A 16,330-nucleotide genomic window follows, 5' to 3' on the forward strand; every position below is an offset into this window, starting at 1 on the left:
CGTTCTTTCGACCAACGATGAGTGAGAAGAAACGCGCATTCGACGGCAATGGCGAAACCCCGGCAAACAAAAAGCTCAAAAGGTTTGTTTCCTCGTATTTCATTCCCTTACTGACGGGTTTCTAGTAGTGTGAGTGCTCTTCCAAGGTGAATACGCACTATTGTCTGACTCGTTGTCTATAACCTTTCTGCTCTCAGGTCAATGGATCCACTGCAACACCCGGGGTAAGCGTTAACTCCCTAGATTTTCTCTCTGCTGAATGCTCTCAGCTATCCTCTGAAGCTCTGATTGCTGAAAAACGAGCCGAAATCGCTGCGAAACTTGCAGCCATGAGAAATCAAAACCCGAGCCTTGCGGTCGCTGTCGCAAAACCAAGTCCATCCCCTTCTGGCGGTTCCACCACCGGGACTCCCGTTCCTTCGACCGATGCTATCAATAAGCGAGTTAAGCGCTTAGTTGAGGATGCACATACAAGAATGGGTGCAAATGATAACCCCTATATGGTGTGTGTGTGTCTTTTGAGGTTTCTTATTTTTCCTAATCCTCCTCTTAGTCCTTGAAAAAGAAGTCTACCTCAGCTGACATCCCACCGCAAGGAGCTGGATTAAAAATGGCTGCACACCCTCTCCTTTTGGACACGACACCGGCCGCACCACAGTCAAAGAAAGACCGATACAAGCCTATGCAACCTAAATTTGCCTCGATCAAGGCCAATGTCCGCAATGTACCTGCTCCCCCGCCTGTCGCACCGATTTCCGTTCCTGTCGTCGAAAAAAATCCCTACGCAGCGTCAGCCACGTCCAAAGATACGCTGCTCTTTGAAGGCGCACCGAAGGAACGCACAGGACGTAGTTTCAGATTCAATGCCAAAGGAAAATATGTTGCATTAGGGGCTCAAATGCGGCAAGAAAACCAGCTGGAGGCCCTGAAACAACGTATCGCAGAGAGTGCTCGAAAGGCAGGATTAGATGGAGATATGGGGATTGAGCGTGGAATCAAGGTATGTAAAACCTTCAATGCGGACAGAAATGCTCAATCATTCACCAGCGCACTTCTCCTCCCGACGCTGAGTGGTGGGACCAGCCCCTTTTACCCAACAAGAACTATGCGGATTTGGATGAATATGCTGTCGAAGAAATACCAAATATTCGGAGCGTGGACTCGCCGATTACGATCTACGTCCAGCATCCTATTCCCATTCCTGCTCCTGGTGACAAAAACAAGGTTGCTTTAAAGCCCATGATGCTAACTACCAAGGTTAATATCATTTTTTCACAACGTCTGTTCCTGGTGCTTAATGTCGTTGCAGGAACGCAAGAAGATGAGGAAACTGAAGCGTGCAGGCGATTTGCAGGACAAACGGGACCGCGTAGCTATGGGTCTGATCCCACCCGACGCACCGAAAGGTCAGTTTTTTTTTAGTGTGTGCCCAACAAATGTGAAACTCATTCCTCTCCAGTTCGACTTTCGAACATGATGAAAGTGCTCACTTCCGATGCTGTACAAGACCCCACCAAAGTCGAGGCCCGAATCCGGCGAGAAGTGGCTATGCGCAAGCACACGCATGAAAAGATGAACGAGGAGCGTAAGCTGACGGACGAACAGCGACGTGAGAAGATTGAGATGAAAAAGGCTGAGGAGGACAAGCGTGGAATATATGGAGCGGTGTTCAAGTAAGCAAGCCCACTCACTTCCCCATCTAATTGCTGACGATGCCTGTTTCAACAGAGTCAAGGTGCTTTCAGATCCTGCGCATCGATTCAAGGTGCGGAAGAATGCAGAGCAAATGAACCTTTCCGGTTTGTGCATTATGGGTCCCAACTTCAGCATGATCTACGTCGAAGGTCCTGCGAAATCCCTGAAAAAATATAAAAAGCTCATGTTGATTCGAATTGCTTGGACCCAAGCGGCTCGACCTAGAGGCGGAGATGATGTAGTCTTACAGGACAACGAAGCTGACCGCGATGAAAGTCCAGCAGCCCAAGAAGTGCAGGAGCCGGTGTCGCTGGAGGGCAACACTTGTTGGATGGTTTGGCAGGGTATGTTGCGTGAACGGGCGTTCCACGAGTTCAGAGTCCGCCATTGTCAGACCGACGGCGATGCCAAAGAGCTCTTGGGCGATAGGTTGAGGGGATATTGGGACCAGGCAAAGAATTGGAGAGAGGAAGACGATTTATTGTAAACGATGATATTATGAACAGTCAAGCTACCAATTCCACTCGTCGTCACTATCGTCTCTTCGTGTCGCTACCTCTGGAGGCTTTGACGTGGCATTAGCTGGAGGTAGTAGGGATTGCGGTTGTTGGTGGTTATTGGAGACCATCCGAGCAGACAACTTGAGAGACGCAACTGGCGCGGGCGTCAGTGCAGGAGCTTGGAGTAGCATGGCATCACCCAATGAATCATCGTCGAGAAGAGATGTCGAAGAGATGGACGGGGACGGGGACGAAGATGTTACTGTTACACCTTGCAAGGCAGACGCAATGTCAGAAAACAAAAGTGACGCTCGTTTCGTGTTCTTTGCGACACTAAACTTGCGGCATGAATAATAGGGATGATATAAAAGAAAAGAGGACACACCTCGGAACGCGCTGAAGTTCTTCCCATTTCTTACCCACTGTTCCAACCCACCCAGAAGCTGGTGTGGCACCGTGAATACTCGTTGCATTGGCCACAGCGAAATCGAATAACCCCTCCTCGGCCTGAGGGGCTTGTTCAGGGAGATGTTGTTGGTGTCGACGAACATTAAAGGCAGGATTTGGACTCATAGTCGGAGTTGCGCCAGTGTCATGCACCATAAGGACTTGTCCCTCCGCATCGTCAGCACAACTCGACTCTTCCTCGATTGACGAAGTAGAAGACTGTGAAAGACGCGTGGATTTACTAGTCCCAGATGTACTGGAGCTTGTTGAGTGCGTATGGCGCGTAGGGGATTCAGATGTCGAGTATGGGGTTGGCGAGAAGGCAGCAATGAGACGTCCAACCCCTTGCACGCCCTCTCGAATACCGTCTAGCATCGCGCCACTATTTGTGGGGGAAGTTATTGAGGAGTCGGTCTCGATGTTGACACCAGAAACGCTCGGTATGTTGTGTGAAGTAAACCCACGGCTGACAATCCGCTCCCACTTTCGCTTCACTACAAACCACTTTAGCATCGCACATGTACGAAAAATTCGCCACATACGTTGCAGAAGCTCATTTTCATGGGCCGCTAATTGACTTCGCAATTCTAAAACTTTTGCCTCCTTCTGAGCGATGAATTCTAGTAAGTCCTTATGTCTATCTGCCAGGGTGACGGGCGCTGGAGACCTTTCAGGAGGCGCAGAACGACGTCTTCCCAAAGATCCCCCCACTGAGTGACTACGTGTCGGTCCTTGCGTTGAACGGGGAGGATTATAGACGATGGAGGATGACCGTCGCGCATTCGGCGTGGTGGGTGTCGTACTTATGCTTGGCGTGAAGGGGGATGTCAACGGGCTGTCGCTGAGCGCACTGGTTAATTGAAGAGGTCGGGGAACTGGTAGCGAATGCCGTTTGGAGGACATGAGTGATCAGAGCAAGGAGGGTTTTCTACAGTTCATAACAGATGAATTTGTCTAATGTTTAGCTGCGACTGACTCCTTCTCCGCCTCTGCAATAAACGTTCTTATACTGTCCGCCCTCGTCAAATGAATAGTCAAAGCGAAGAGTGAGTAGAGAAACGTACAATTCCTCCTCCTCTCTATGGCACCAGCGGTCAGCTCGGGTCAGGAAGAAGGACGACAGACGCACTTTGAACCAGCATTAAGTGGAACGGAGTTCTTGGCTTCGTCCATTGATTTTGGAGCCGCTGACTTGCCAGAACGAGAATACACGGCTACGCCAGCGATGGTCGCAAGTGTTCCCATAGAAAGGTATTGCTTCGGAATGGCGCGGCCCAAAATCGTGCTGCGGTTGTTAGTTATGGCCGGAAGAGATTTCATTTCGTTCAGCTCACTAGGTCATAGTTGCGAACAAAAACACGAGTTTGTGACATGTAAACCCTCATCGTCAATTAGAATATTAGACACGCCCAAGAGACTTTCTCGATGTACTTATATTTCTGTTTCTCAAGGGGCTTACACCCATGCAAGGATTCCACAGTCCACACCGTCTGCTCTTTGATTCGGCATCAATTTTCAACTTCATCCTGGTCTGCCCCTTCCGGCATACTATTCTCACCGCCGAAACAAGCCGCTTCGACAGGAAAACTAAGAATAAGACGTTCATTCAGAGATTAGACCCAACATGTTCGCGCTGTGCCATGACGCAGGATGAGAAGAAATATGATGATGTCATCTCGTGACGACACGAACATAGCTTGACCACAACCATGAAGGGTTCAGATATACTCCTCATCCTCGTTGCCATTCTCTTTCCCCCCTGCTGCTGCCGCCTTCATCACTGGCTGCTCTTGCGACCTGCTTATCAACGTACTCTTGGTGAGTTGTGGTGTTATATATATGCTTGACAGTTAATGGTTAATGACTTAACACTGCGCAGACTATGTGTGTCCACCCAACCATTGATTCTCCTCACTAATTATTCTGATCAGCTTGGGCTATATTCCCGGTATGCCAAGTCTTTGTATCATTGCGGAGGACACCAAGCTGATTCCCTGCTAATCCTAGGCCATATCCATGCCTTTTGGCTCATTTATAAGAAGATGAGGGCAGAGGAACGTTATGGTGCAGGGGGATTCCGCTATGTGGGGAATGGAACATATGAGCCGCTGGCACAAGGTCAACAACAGGTGCATTATGGTTCTACAACTATTTGATCCAAAGGGTTCTATCCTTCTGTTCTAATCCTGTGATACACAAGAGCCTTGGATATATACACAAGTCAATTTGAAGACAATGTGCACTAGCTGATTTGCTATAATAGGAAAGAAATATGGACTCTTTTTAGCAGGTGTGAATAATGTTGGCAAGAAAGATGATTGCCAAACCTAAGATTTAAGAGCTTGTTTGGGAACAAAAGTGGCGTGAATATGTACGCTTGTCAAACACAAGTGTTTGAGCCTGTAGTCATGTTATATCATAACACTCATAACAATCTGTCACTGTCCTCTGGTTTCTGCCAACTTGTGAATGGGAAAGAAGAAGAAACAAGCAGATAACAGTCTGCTAGATTGAAGAGTGTGCTTGCGACAATGGTTGTGAATGCTCTCAACCCACTAAAAGAAGGCATACCCAAGACACTTCTCTCAGTCCAGGGACAGTTCCGTCTGTTGACATAGCACCATGAGATGACAGTTAAGACCAAGGAGGGAAACTCCTGATTATGTAACTAACACAATCTGAAATCTATTCCTTAACACACTCTCTCGCATGATGGACCATTTGTGTCCTTGCGCCGAACAAGTTCCCAAATTGTCAGGGGAACCCCTGCTTCGGCCTCCATCGGACCGTCCAAGCGCATCCGAGGCACATTCGACCAGCGCCCCCTCGGACGCTCCGACCCACCCCAACCATCGTCCACGGCCTCCTTCGCCTGCACAATCACCAATCCGTCAAGACCCTCCCAATAATCATCTTGGGACAGAGCCTGCGACACCACTCAGGTCTTCTGCGCTCTACGTTGGCAGTTACAGATGACCAGTATATAGTTGGTGCCCTAGCAGGCAGACCCTTAGAGTTTCTTCTCTTTGGATCCTCCCCTGCTAGGTCGGTCCCTCCGTGTACTTCCGTAGCTTTTATTCATGCTTTGGATCCTCCTCTGCTAAGCTTTCGTCGGAGTCTCCAGGGTTGCCCGAGTCCAACCAAGGCCCAGAGGCTCATGCACAACCTGGAAGCATCGCCGGCAATGCCGAGCACTAGTGGGGGGCAAAAGAGGTCCCGTTCTCAGAGTACTGACTCTATGCCTCCTTCCCCAGTTCCCGAGATTGTGACTAGCGGCAGGTGCGTGAGGTTTTTTTTCCCTTCCTCAGCCATTGACTCCATTTACAAGTGCAACAGGGAGTAGTACGGTTGGGGATAATAGTCCTTGGACCTCAATGACGACTGTCGTGTCGGACACAACCAGTGCACCTCCACATAAACGTCAAAAGGTCGTACCCCAAGTCCTTCAGGTGCACACAAGCAATGCTCCAGGAACACCTTGGTCAGTCGGTGGGCCTCCCGAAGATTCTAAGTCGCAACCTGTCGGCGAATCCCGCGCACCAGAAAACACAGGACACACTTCGACGCGTGCAGCCTGGAAGGTTCCCAATTATACACACTCTCCGGCTTCTCCATCTCCATCTGCAGCATCTGGGCAAATCAATTTTGCAGTATCAGCAACTGGCCCTTCCGAAGCCGATAGTCTCACCCAGCAACCACCAATCGGCATTGAGTCAATGCGCTTCGATAATCTTGCCGCGGCTCGGGATGTGCTTTCGGCTCCGGGGGTCTGCAATCTCTGCATGGGCCCTGCTCATCATAGAGTTGCCAATCCGTCTGGACAAATGGCCCATTGTCTTCCTGCCGCTGCCAAGGTCGCATACAAACTTCGAAAAGCCGTGCTGTCAGCGATCATCTTATTGAGAATGATAGCGAACTGTGCATAAAGGATGCCACGAAGAACGGCATGTGGCGTAGGTTTCACTTACTTAGGGACGAATTCAATGTTGCTGAACTCAATCTTACAGTTTGTGGCTGTCAGGGGATGAGGGTTGTCAGGAACAGGGCCGGCCCGGGCCCACGTGACGGTCTCCTGCCAGTCTGACAAGTGTGGGAAAGATGGTTCAACCCCCATAGCTGGGTGGTCGGCAACCAGGCAGCGTAGATGGTGCCACTACTGCAATAGAGCAGGGTAGGGACAGCTCGGGGCAACTCGAGACGCCCCGCTGTCACGTTGTGTGACAGCGGTGTCACAGGATACGAGTAGTCGTCTAGAGTGTCCTACCCCTGCTGAAGGGAACGAGTCCATAGCCAAAGAGTGCTGCCTAGTAGAGTCGGTGCCCAAGACATAGGGCAAGACATAGGCTGGGCCAGCTGAACAAGCCGTTCGGGCGGGGGCGTGACGCAACGCGGTCACGCCCGACGGTTCAGGGGGTCGAGGGGAGTCGCCCCGCAGCAGGGGCTGCGGGCCCGAGACCCCTGGAGCGCTTGAGAAGGGTTGCCAGTCCAAGGGGCGACATATCTCCTTTCCTGGAGAAACGATGATAAGCCGCATTCTGGAACACACATAGGAAACCACTATTTTTGTTCGTTTCATGGTTACAGCGCACGTCTAGGAACTGGCATGAGTCCCGAATGGCCAGTTAGGGAGATATCTGCGAAGAGGCGTTTCGATTCGACCGTTGTTGATAGCAACTGGCCGTTCAGAACGACTCTTACAACAACCAAAAACAACAGCAGAGCCCAACCAACATAGAGGATCCATCCAATCCTATATATATACCAAAAAGGGAGTGTAAACCAAAAGGCATATTCGGTCTGGCACGCGCTGGGACTCGAACTCAGAACGCTCCGACGAAGGTTCAACCAGGCTTGAACGGATCAGTCCCTGACAGCATTGGAACGCGGTTTCGGAACTTACGCAAGGATAAGGACATGTGGAGGTGCGGTTAAACGGGAGGCATGACTCAGTGGAAACGAGGGCTTGGCTGCAGATCGCGGCGACCTTAACCCGCAACCGTCCAACCGAACAACTCGACAACAGATTGCGATTATCTCGTTAAGAGATTTGCCTAACGGTGTCTGGCGGTTAACCTCAAGTCATGGATATCGATGGAAAGCTAGGAAGTGGAGCAACACGACGATAACAACAACGGTTAGCGGACCGTTCACAAAAACGCATAGACGGTCGCAATAAAGGAGGATTTACAAAGGTCATTGACACCAAACACGCTACCGGTCATCTAGACCTGGATTTTCGACTCTGGGCCTTATGGCGAAACGATACCTTACAAATTATGCACATGGACCATCATTCTGTTGTGGCGATTTACCTGATCTTATCATTTTCTGTTTTAGTATTTATATCTCTGTCCTGTATTTGAGCGATTCACGGATTGCCCGCGTTACTAGGTGCATCTGGGGATCTAGCTTGTCAATATCATCCTGCTAGCTCTTTCATTCAAGTAAAAAGGCGTTGTGATCAAAGAGTGAGGGTTCCGGTTGCCGTATAAGAGAGTTTCGGTTGGCGTACACTTGGTTTCGGTTGGCGGTCGAGAGTTTAAGGCAGTTAGTTCCTGACTTGAGACGACTCCTTGGGTTTAAGGCAGTTAGTTCCTGATCCAAACGAGTATAAACGGTTCTGGGCATCGTATTGGCGCTTTCCTATTGCTGGATTTCGTCGATAGTACGCTTAAGGACAACCACAAAACAAATCTTTAACAAGATTTCATTCGATCTACCCTACAACCTTGCACACCCGTGTACAGGCTCTGTTCCCAGGGTTCTGCACTCGTATTAGGAGACGGTTATTGGTGGTTGTTGGACGTTTGGAACGGTGTTATACGGTTATCGCTCAGACAGAACGACTATTTGTTGTTTTGTTGTTGAGTTTTAGTTGTGTAGTGTCGGTCTCATCTCCGGTCTCCCCACCCGTCATCCACCCCTCATCATCTGGAGCCCACCGCGAGGGGTGATCGAGTGTCATATTGCAAAGAACTCTGTTTAGTGCAAAAATAGCTGTGACAAGAAAGAAGACAAGCAAGCGCCCACACGCTTGGATCAAAGTACAAAATTCCACCAAAAGGGAAACAGAAAGATCTCACTGATTCCCAACCAAACGACTTCCCTGGATTGTTAAGAGGCGTTGGAGAACTGCGACCAACACCACTTTTCGTTCCCAAATTAACGAAGAAACCAACACCGAGAACCACGCTCAACTCACAAGGAGCTCGGAACAGAGAAGCACCACAAAAATCGACGAAACCTCAAGCATCTTCGTCGCGAAAACCGATTCAAGCATCGAGCAAAAAGCGCTTACCAACAAAACCAGCTACAAAGCGCAAAACAACCGAAAGGAACACTACAGTCGAAGAAGAACAGCAATCGTCGACACCATCTTCGCCTTTAACGGACCTATCTGAAGGTGAACACAACACAAATCGGATTAACGAACAACCGATTGAACAAAACAACAACATGGGGGATAACGGAAACGTAAATAATGGAGGTCTGGGAGGAGCGGCTGCGCGTTTTAAAGTACCGGAAACCTGGGATTCGGGTCGTCCGAGTTTCGATGGGAAGACTCCTGGCAAGTTGGAGAAATTCCTAGACGAATGCGATCGCATTATCGACCAGGCAAGTATTACTGAAGCGGCGGAAAAGAAGGAGACGGTGTTGCGGTATTTGGATACTCGATATGTGAAGGAAGCGTGGAAGAACTTGACGCCATATGGAGGAGGAACGTTCGAAGAATGGAAAACGGCGATAAAGTCGATGTATCCAGAGTTGGATGAGGTGAACGAAGGGTCGAGGAGGCGTTTGAGAGAGATTTGCGCGGAAGCCAAGGGGGCGAGTCGAGAGGATTTGGGGTTGGTTACTCGTTTTTGTGCGTTCTTCGTACCAGAAGCAGAGAAACTACTCCTGCCTCCCTCGTTGGTCACGAACAAAGAGTTGGTGTCCTTGATCTTGAATACGTTGCGTAGCGATTTCGCGTCAGCAGTCGAAGCGGCGCTGAACCAGCCAAATATCGCGAATATTCTAGGGCCAAACGCAAATGCAAATCAGAACGCAGCAAACACTCGTAGAGGGGATCGTTGGAGCTACAAGGAGGTTCTCAAGGTGGTGGCATGGCTTGCGAACAACTGGTCGGGCAGAGAAGCGGATGCGGTATCGAGGGATGATGCTAAACCATCGATCTCGATGTCGAATCTCAGTGGAGGACCGTTAACCTCGGATACGAGGGTCAAGTCGGAGTTTAGAGACCAAATGGAGAGTTTTGCGCTGGAAATAAATGCGTTAAAGGACGTCATGGCCGTGCGGGATAAGCAGTTGATTGAGACTATGAAGCAGATGCATGTAGCAACTGAATCTAGATCGAAGGAAACAGCGACTCACCAGCACCAAGGGCAGCCTCAACGAGAATATCGCCAGGGTGGAGAGCGAAACTATGGTGGAATGCAAGGAAATGAACAGTGTCATTTCTGCGAAGAGACTGGGCATATGGTGCGGGATTGTCCGAAAAAGAGGGCGTTATTGGACCAAGGAAAGATCGTTATGGAGAATGGGGGTTTGCGATTACCTGGTGGATATTATATCCCCAAGTATCCTGAGAACGTGTCACGTTATCAACGAGTGTTGGATTGGTATAGCAAGGGAGGAGGAGCTGGAACGACTGGGAACGCAAGTGAACTATCAATCGTCGTTCTTCAACGAGTATACTCCGAACGAGCAATACAATCTCTTGTATGACACAAGTGAAGACGAAATCCGTTCGTTACGGGCCCAGATGGCGGCTATGGCGAAGCAAGTGCAAGCCAATAGCATGTCGACTGGTGGCCAACAGCAGCGTTTTTCAAGTCCTCAAGCACCAGTGCAGACCTATCCACAGATCCTTCACAGGGAACCCATGGTGCAAAACGGAAGTGGTGGAAAGAACGCAGCAGCGAATGGGGAGAGTGGAGTTGGGAACGAAGCTTATCCTTCCTTCATTCAAGCGCCCGTTCAACCGGGCTTGCCCGGCAGGGGATTCGAACTTTCAACAGTTCTTGACGATGTATAACATGGTCCAGGCAATGCAGAATTCGCCGGGTCGGGTTCGCAATCGGGAGGACAGTCGATGGAGTCGCAATACGCGAACACACGTTCGCAAAAAGACAACTCGGCTGGCGGAAACCAAAATTTTTAGATAGTTCGAGGATGGAGACCGGAAGCAAACGAAAGAAGGCTTCCGAGGCAACGAAGTCTCTTGAGAACCGATCTAAAGTTGCAAAGGAAACGTCAAAACGGAGGCAGGACCGAAGAGAACTGGAGGAGGAGTCGAATTCGGATAGTGGAGAAGAAACAGAACCCGAAGTGTTGGAAAAAGAGGATGTGCCGAAGAAGAGACGAAAGGCGCGTTTCAGAGGAGAAGACTCGGAAGATGAGAAATTGGAATACGCAGCGAGGATGGCTCCTCATTCGGGAATCTCCAGGGGCGAAACGGGAAACGCAAGAACGGCGAGGAACGGGCGTATAAATTGGCTACCAAGTTCGATGACCCAAATATTATTAAGCGTATTGTTGAGAAAACGGAGAGTACAGTCGCATACGATATTACCGTGGGCGATTTGATCTCGCTTTCGCCAGAATATGCCAAAGCTATGAGGAAGTCAACGAATCGAACGAGGCAACCGATAAAGCCAGTGTTACTTAACGGAAAACTTGACGAAGGATCGGAATATCCATTCATGGAGGACGAGGTGTCGGCTCGACTCCAAAATGATGCTGTGGATATAGATGAACTACCAATGGTTGATTCGTTCTATATCTCGACTGAGGAAGATCGTCAATACGGGATAAAGGAAGGGTGTTATGTTAGCACCGACCCTTATCTGCAGTATGTCGCCGTTATCCCCAGGAGAACCGCCTAAACAAGTGTTTTCGGGAAAGGACTCTGCGTCGTTACGAGTTGTATGGCCGTTAATCGCAGCAAGGGAACATGTGGAATGCGTTATAGACAGTGGCTCTCAGATAGTCTCGATGGCGTTATCGGTAGCTGAGCGGTTGGGAATCCCTTGGGATCCAGATCTGCAAATCTACATGCAGAGCGAACGGGCAACTGAAGAAGTCGGCTGGATTAGCGGAACGTTTGTTTCTTGTTTGGGGACATACCCGTGTATCTGCAAGTCCACGTTATCGACCAAGTAGCGTATGAGGTGTTGTTGGGACGACCGTTCGACATCGTTACCGAGTCAAAATTGGAAAACTTTGGAAATGGGAATCAAATGCTCACCATTCGCGACCCTAACAAGGAGCGACGATGTGTCATTCCAACCCCAAGCGGGGAACATTTTCATCGACAACCAATTCGAAGAGGATTGAGAATGCGCAGAAAGAATCGCCAGGGCAAAAGGAGAACCGAGACCATCGAGTTAAAGTCGAAGCGGAGTCGGATTTTCAGAGCTCGTCCAGGAACTAGTGGAGGACTGGGGAGGCGAGGAACTGTGTATTAGGGTAGGAGTGGACGAGTCTGGAGAGTTGAGAGTGGAAGGGTATATGGAACCTGAGGATGGGCGTTGTTTCTCGGATGATGAATTACGAATGGCGTACTTAACAGCAAGTATGGACTCCAAAGCGATGCGGAAGGACCAGAAAGCAAAGGAGCTGTTGCAGGATTTCGTTAGAGAAAGGTCTTCAGATTCAAAAACGGAGAAATATGTGGTGGAAACCCGAGTTGTAGCAGAGGAAAATAGGGAAGACGAAGGTCAAGACGAAGAGCGTAGAGCGGAAATAGAAGCATCTTATCTGGGACATGTCCACAGACACGATCCGTTGATACCGTGTCTTAGATGTGCGGATATGGCTTTCGATAAGGAGAAGAACGGGACTGCAGTGGAACCGGGAGTCGAAATCTTTGAGACGTTCGCAGGCAAGAAGTATAAGCCAGTAGCCTTAAAAACGAGACCGGTTTATGGCGAATTGCCAGAGCGTTATCGTATCAAACGTGAGATAATCGGTGATCCACTCGCAGAACTACCCTCGTTATCAGCTAAGCCAGTGGACTTCGTTCCAACCGAACGATACACGCAGGAGAGGATGGAATTCATTGACAAGGTTCATAATACTGGATTCTTGTGGGACGAGGAGTTGAAAGTTATTCATAATTTTATGATGCTTCAATGGCCTGCGTTCGCCTGGAACGATGAAGAACGGGGGACCTTGCGACATGATTTCTTTCCGCCTGTTGAGATTCCGACCGTGGAGCATAAGGTGTGGATTGAGAAGAGCATTCCGATTCCAAGGGGACAACTGGAAGAGTTCTGTAAAGTTATCAAGAAGAAATTGGACGGGGAGTGTACGAACCATCGAACGCATCCTATCGCTCCAAGTTCTTCGGAGTCCTCAAGAAAGATGGGAAGAGTATTCGCTTGGTGCACGCTTTGGAACCATTGAAGCGGTAACGATCGCACATTCGGGTATACCCCCGGCAACGGAGGAACTTGCAGACCATTTTTCGGGAAGAGCCTGTGGAGGAGTGTTGGATCTCTATTCTGGATACGATCATAGGGACTTAGCGGAAACCTCAAGGGATTATACTACGTTCCAATCGCCCTTCGGAGCGTTGCGACTGGTAAAACTGCCTCAGGGATGGGACGAACTTCGGTTCCGATCTTTCATGACGACGTGAATTACGTCCTGAGGGAAGAAGTACCGCACGTTTGATGCCATACATCGACGACGTACCTATTCGTGGACCTGCAACCCGATATGAAGATGAGAAGGGAGTGGCGGAAACGATTCCAGAGAACAAGGGGATCAGGAGATTCTTCTGGGAACACATGCAGAACGTAAACCGAGTCGTTCAGCGATTGAAGTACTCTGGTTTAACGGTTTCTGGGATGAAGGCGGTGTTGTGTGCGGACGAGTTCGTAGTTGTTGGGCATACCTGTTCGTATGAAGGCAGAAGGCCATCGACGGATCGAGTAGGGGTCATTACCAGATGGCCTCCTCTCAAGAATGTGTCGGAGATTCGACAGTTCCTAGGAGTCCTCACCTATATCAAGCATTTCATTCAAGACTTTCACATAATGAGCAAACCGCTCACGGATCTGCTGAAGAAAGGAGTGGAATTCGAATGGGGAGAATTGCAAGAGGCATCCATGGCGATTATAAAGAAGGCTGTCGCGGAATGTCCTGCGATCCGTCCTTTGAACTATTCAGAGGATTGGACGACAGTCATTCAGATCGACAGTTCCTACAAAGGAATCGGCATTGTAATCTATCAATATCAAGAAGGGAACTCAAGAAACGATACTATTCGCGGTTTTCGTCCATTCCGTTGGATGAGCGACAGGCAAGGTTTTCGCAGGCGAAGAGAGAGTTGTTTGGAATCAAGAGGGGGCTTGAGCATATGCAATATTGGATACTGGGATGTCGAAATTTGGTTCTGGAAACGGATGCGTCGTACATAAAGGGAATGCTAGATAACCCTGGCATGGGCCCGAATGCTACGATTAACCGTTGGATAGAACAGATCTTGATGTTTCATTTCGAATTGAAGCATGTTGTGGGCAAGACCTTCACGCCAGACGGACTGTCTCGACGAGACAAGGTTCCAGGAGACGAGGAATACGACTATGTTGACGACGGACCCGGAGATAAACAAGCCTGGGGTTCATGAAGACTGGGATTACTCGATCCCTCAGCCAAGGGAGTTCGATGATTTCAAGTCTGAAATCGATACTCGGGGTGGATATTATTTCGGAGCGCTGGATCTTGACGATGATGACGAGATGGAAAGCGAAACGTGGAGAAAACATGGCCAGCTGTGTCTCGACACTTACATGGAGTCTATCGACGAAGCGGAGGTCATTCGAAACGCTTATCAACGAGAAGGAACGGAGTTGCCTCAGTATATTTCGAGTTTTGTTCGGGAACCTGAGAAGTTGCTGCCTAATTCGGCTTTCAAATGGGGACACGCAAGCGCGAACCATACCCTGAAGAGCATCGAAACGTAGAAGCGATCCGGGCTGATGAAAAACTGGAGTTGGTGGAGAAATGGTTGAGGGATCCAAAGAAGAGACCGAGTGGTTTTACGGATAGAGCGTTCGACGCGTTAATGCAGTACGCGCGGAAGTTCTTTCTGAGTGAAAAGGGTCGACTCTTCAGGAGGGATAACAATGGAATGCACAAAGTAGTGGTTAAGAAGGAACATCGGATGTATGCAATGCGTTCAGCACATGACAGTCTGGGACATCGGGGCGCTTATGCTACGAAATCCTTGATAGAAGTCAGGCTGTGGTGGCCCCAAATGGATCGGGACGTGTCGTGGTACGTTAAAACGTGCCACATGTGTCAGGTTCGGCAGAGTACACTGTTGCGCATACCTCCTATTCCGACGAAAACACCAAGTTTATTCCAGAAAATCCACACGGACGTTATGGTGATGGGGGCTGCTTCGAACGGACACAAGCTCGTTATCGCAGCAAGGGATTCGTTGAGCAGATGGCTGGAAGCGAAGGGACTTAGGTCTGATACAGCAGCCGCGATTGGCATGTTTTTGTTGGAAAACGTTATCTGTCGTTGGGGATGTCCTGCGGAAATCGTTACAGATAACGCTCCTCAGTTCATCGCAGCGTTGGATTGGTTGGAAAACAAGTATGGAATCAAAGGCATTCGGATATCGCCCTATAACTCTAAAGCAAACGGACCAGTAGAGAGTGGACACCGGGATGTGAGGCAGTCTATAGTGAAAGCCTGTGCAGGGAACCCTAACAAGTGGTTTTACTTCTTACCGCAAGTTGTTTGGTCAGATAGGATAACGATCCGACGGGGATTAGGCTGTTCTCCGTATTATGCGGCGACAGGCTGTCATCCGATCTTACCGTTTGACATTGTGGAAGCGACTTGGCTAGTGGAATACCCGGGGCAGATCATTAGTAGTACCGGAATTGATCGGTTATCGAGCACGCGCCTTGGTGAAACATAGGAACCACATAAAAGGAGATGGGGAGCGAGTAACTAAGGAGAAATTGGAAGCTGTTAGGAGATACGAGCGGATACACGCGGCAACGATAAAGGATTACGATTTCAAGCCGGGGGACATAGTCCTCGTTCGGAACACCAGGATTGAGAAGAGTCTCGATAAGAAAGCGAAACTGAGGTATCTAGGCCCAATGGTCGTCGTCAGACGAACGACTGGTGGATCGTACCTCGTTTGCGAACTGAACGGAGCGATGGTTCCGGGAAAAGTGGGCGCTTTCAGGGTTATTCCTTATGAAGCAAGGAAACGTGTTTCGTTCTCGAAAGACATTGAGAAACTCATTGATATGTCAAAAGAAGAACTGGATTCGTTGGCCTTGAGTCGAGAGGATGACGAAGGGACAGACTTGCAGTTTGGGAATCTGGATCTGGATGACGAAGAAACGTCCGATAACGAGGAATCGTCCGATGAGGACTGAAGAGTTCTTAGGAAACGAACCGAGTTAAAGAGGAATCGCGGCATCAAGATACAAACGCCTTGAGGCGCGAGTACACAATACAATCCGAGTAACGACAGTAACGGCTAGGGAAAGTGGCCTTGTAAACGAGCGTGGGGGTATATAGTATTGTGGGAGAAGGGGAAAACGCTGGAAAGTGTTTACCTTGCGGTTGTGGGACGGACCATTGGGAGTTGCGAGTCGAGCGTTTCCTCGAATAACGGCCAGATACTGCGATGGATCACTGGGGAG

The 16,330-nt window shown here is 49.4% G+C and overlaps 3 protein-coding genes across 3 annotated transcripts; 2 read left to right on the forward strand and 1 right to left on the reverse strand.

The window, feature by feature from the left end:
- Positions 1 to 17: 17 nt before the first annotated feature.
- Positions 18 to 2,182, forward strand: MIND_01373800 (U4 u6 small nuclear ribonucleoprotein; the record flags this gene model as incomplete). Its single annotated transcript, XM_037370158.1, has 9 exons — positions 18 to 86; positions 129 to 146; positions 198 to 224; positions 270 to 503; positions 554 to 1,000; positions 1,048 to 1,257; positions 1,310 to 1,406; positions 1,460 to 1,673; positions 1,729 to 2,182. 9 exons carry the CDS (start codon positions 18 to 20, stop codon positions 2,180 to 2,182), a joined length of 1,770 nt encoding a protein of 589 aa, XP_037213714.1.
- A 24-nt stretch (positions 2,183 to 2,206) lies between these two features.
- Positions 2,207 to 3,984, reverse strand: MIND_01373900 (uncharacterized protein; the record flags this gene model as incomplete). Its single annotated transcript, XM_037370159.1, has 7 exons — positions 2,207 to 2,528; positions 2,581 to 3,136; positions 3,185 to 3,444; positions 3,494 to 3,570; positions 3,619 to 3,721; positions 3,772 to 3,927; positions 3,977 to 3,984. 7 exons carry the CDS (start codon positions 3,982 to 3,984, stop codon positions 2,207 to 2,209), a joined length of 1,482 nt encoding a protein of 493 aa, XP_037213715.1.
- Positions 3,985 to 4,351: 367 nt separating this feature from the next.
- On the forward strand, positions 4,352 to 4,798 carry MIND_01374000 (uncharacterized protein; the record flags this gene model as incomplete). The annotated part of the gene is made up of 4 exons (XM_037370160.1): positions 4,352 to 4,460; positions 4,522 to 4,528; positions 4,574 to 4,590; positions 4,650 to 4,798. The coding sequence occupies 4 exons, from the start codon at positions 4,352 to 4,354 to the stop codon at positions 4,796 to 4,798; spliced, it is 282 nt and encodes a 93-aa protein (XP_037213716.1).
- Between the last annotated feature and the right edge of the window lie 11,532 nt (positions 4,799 to 16,330).

This window comes from Mycena indigotica (genome assembly GCF_014461135.1).
Source record: "Mycena indigotica strain 171206Taipei chromosome Unknown Mind.scaff0016, whole genome shotgun sequence".
NCBI classification, from domain to species: Eukaryota; Fungi; Basidiomycota; class Agaricomycetes; order Agaricales; family Mycenaceae; genus Mycena; species Mycena indigotica.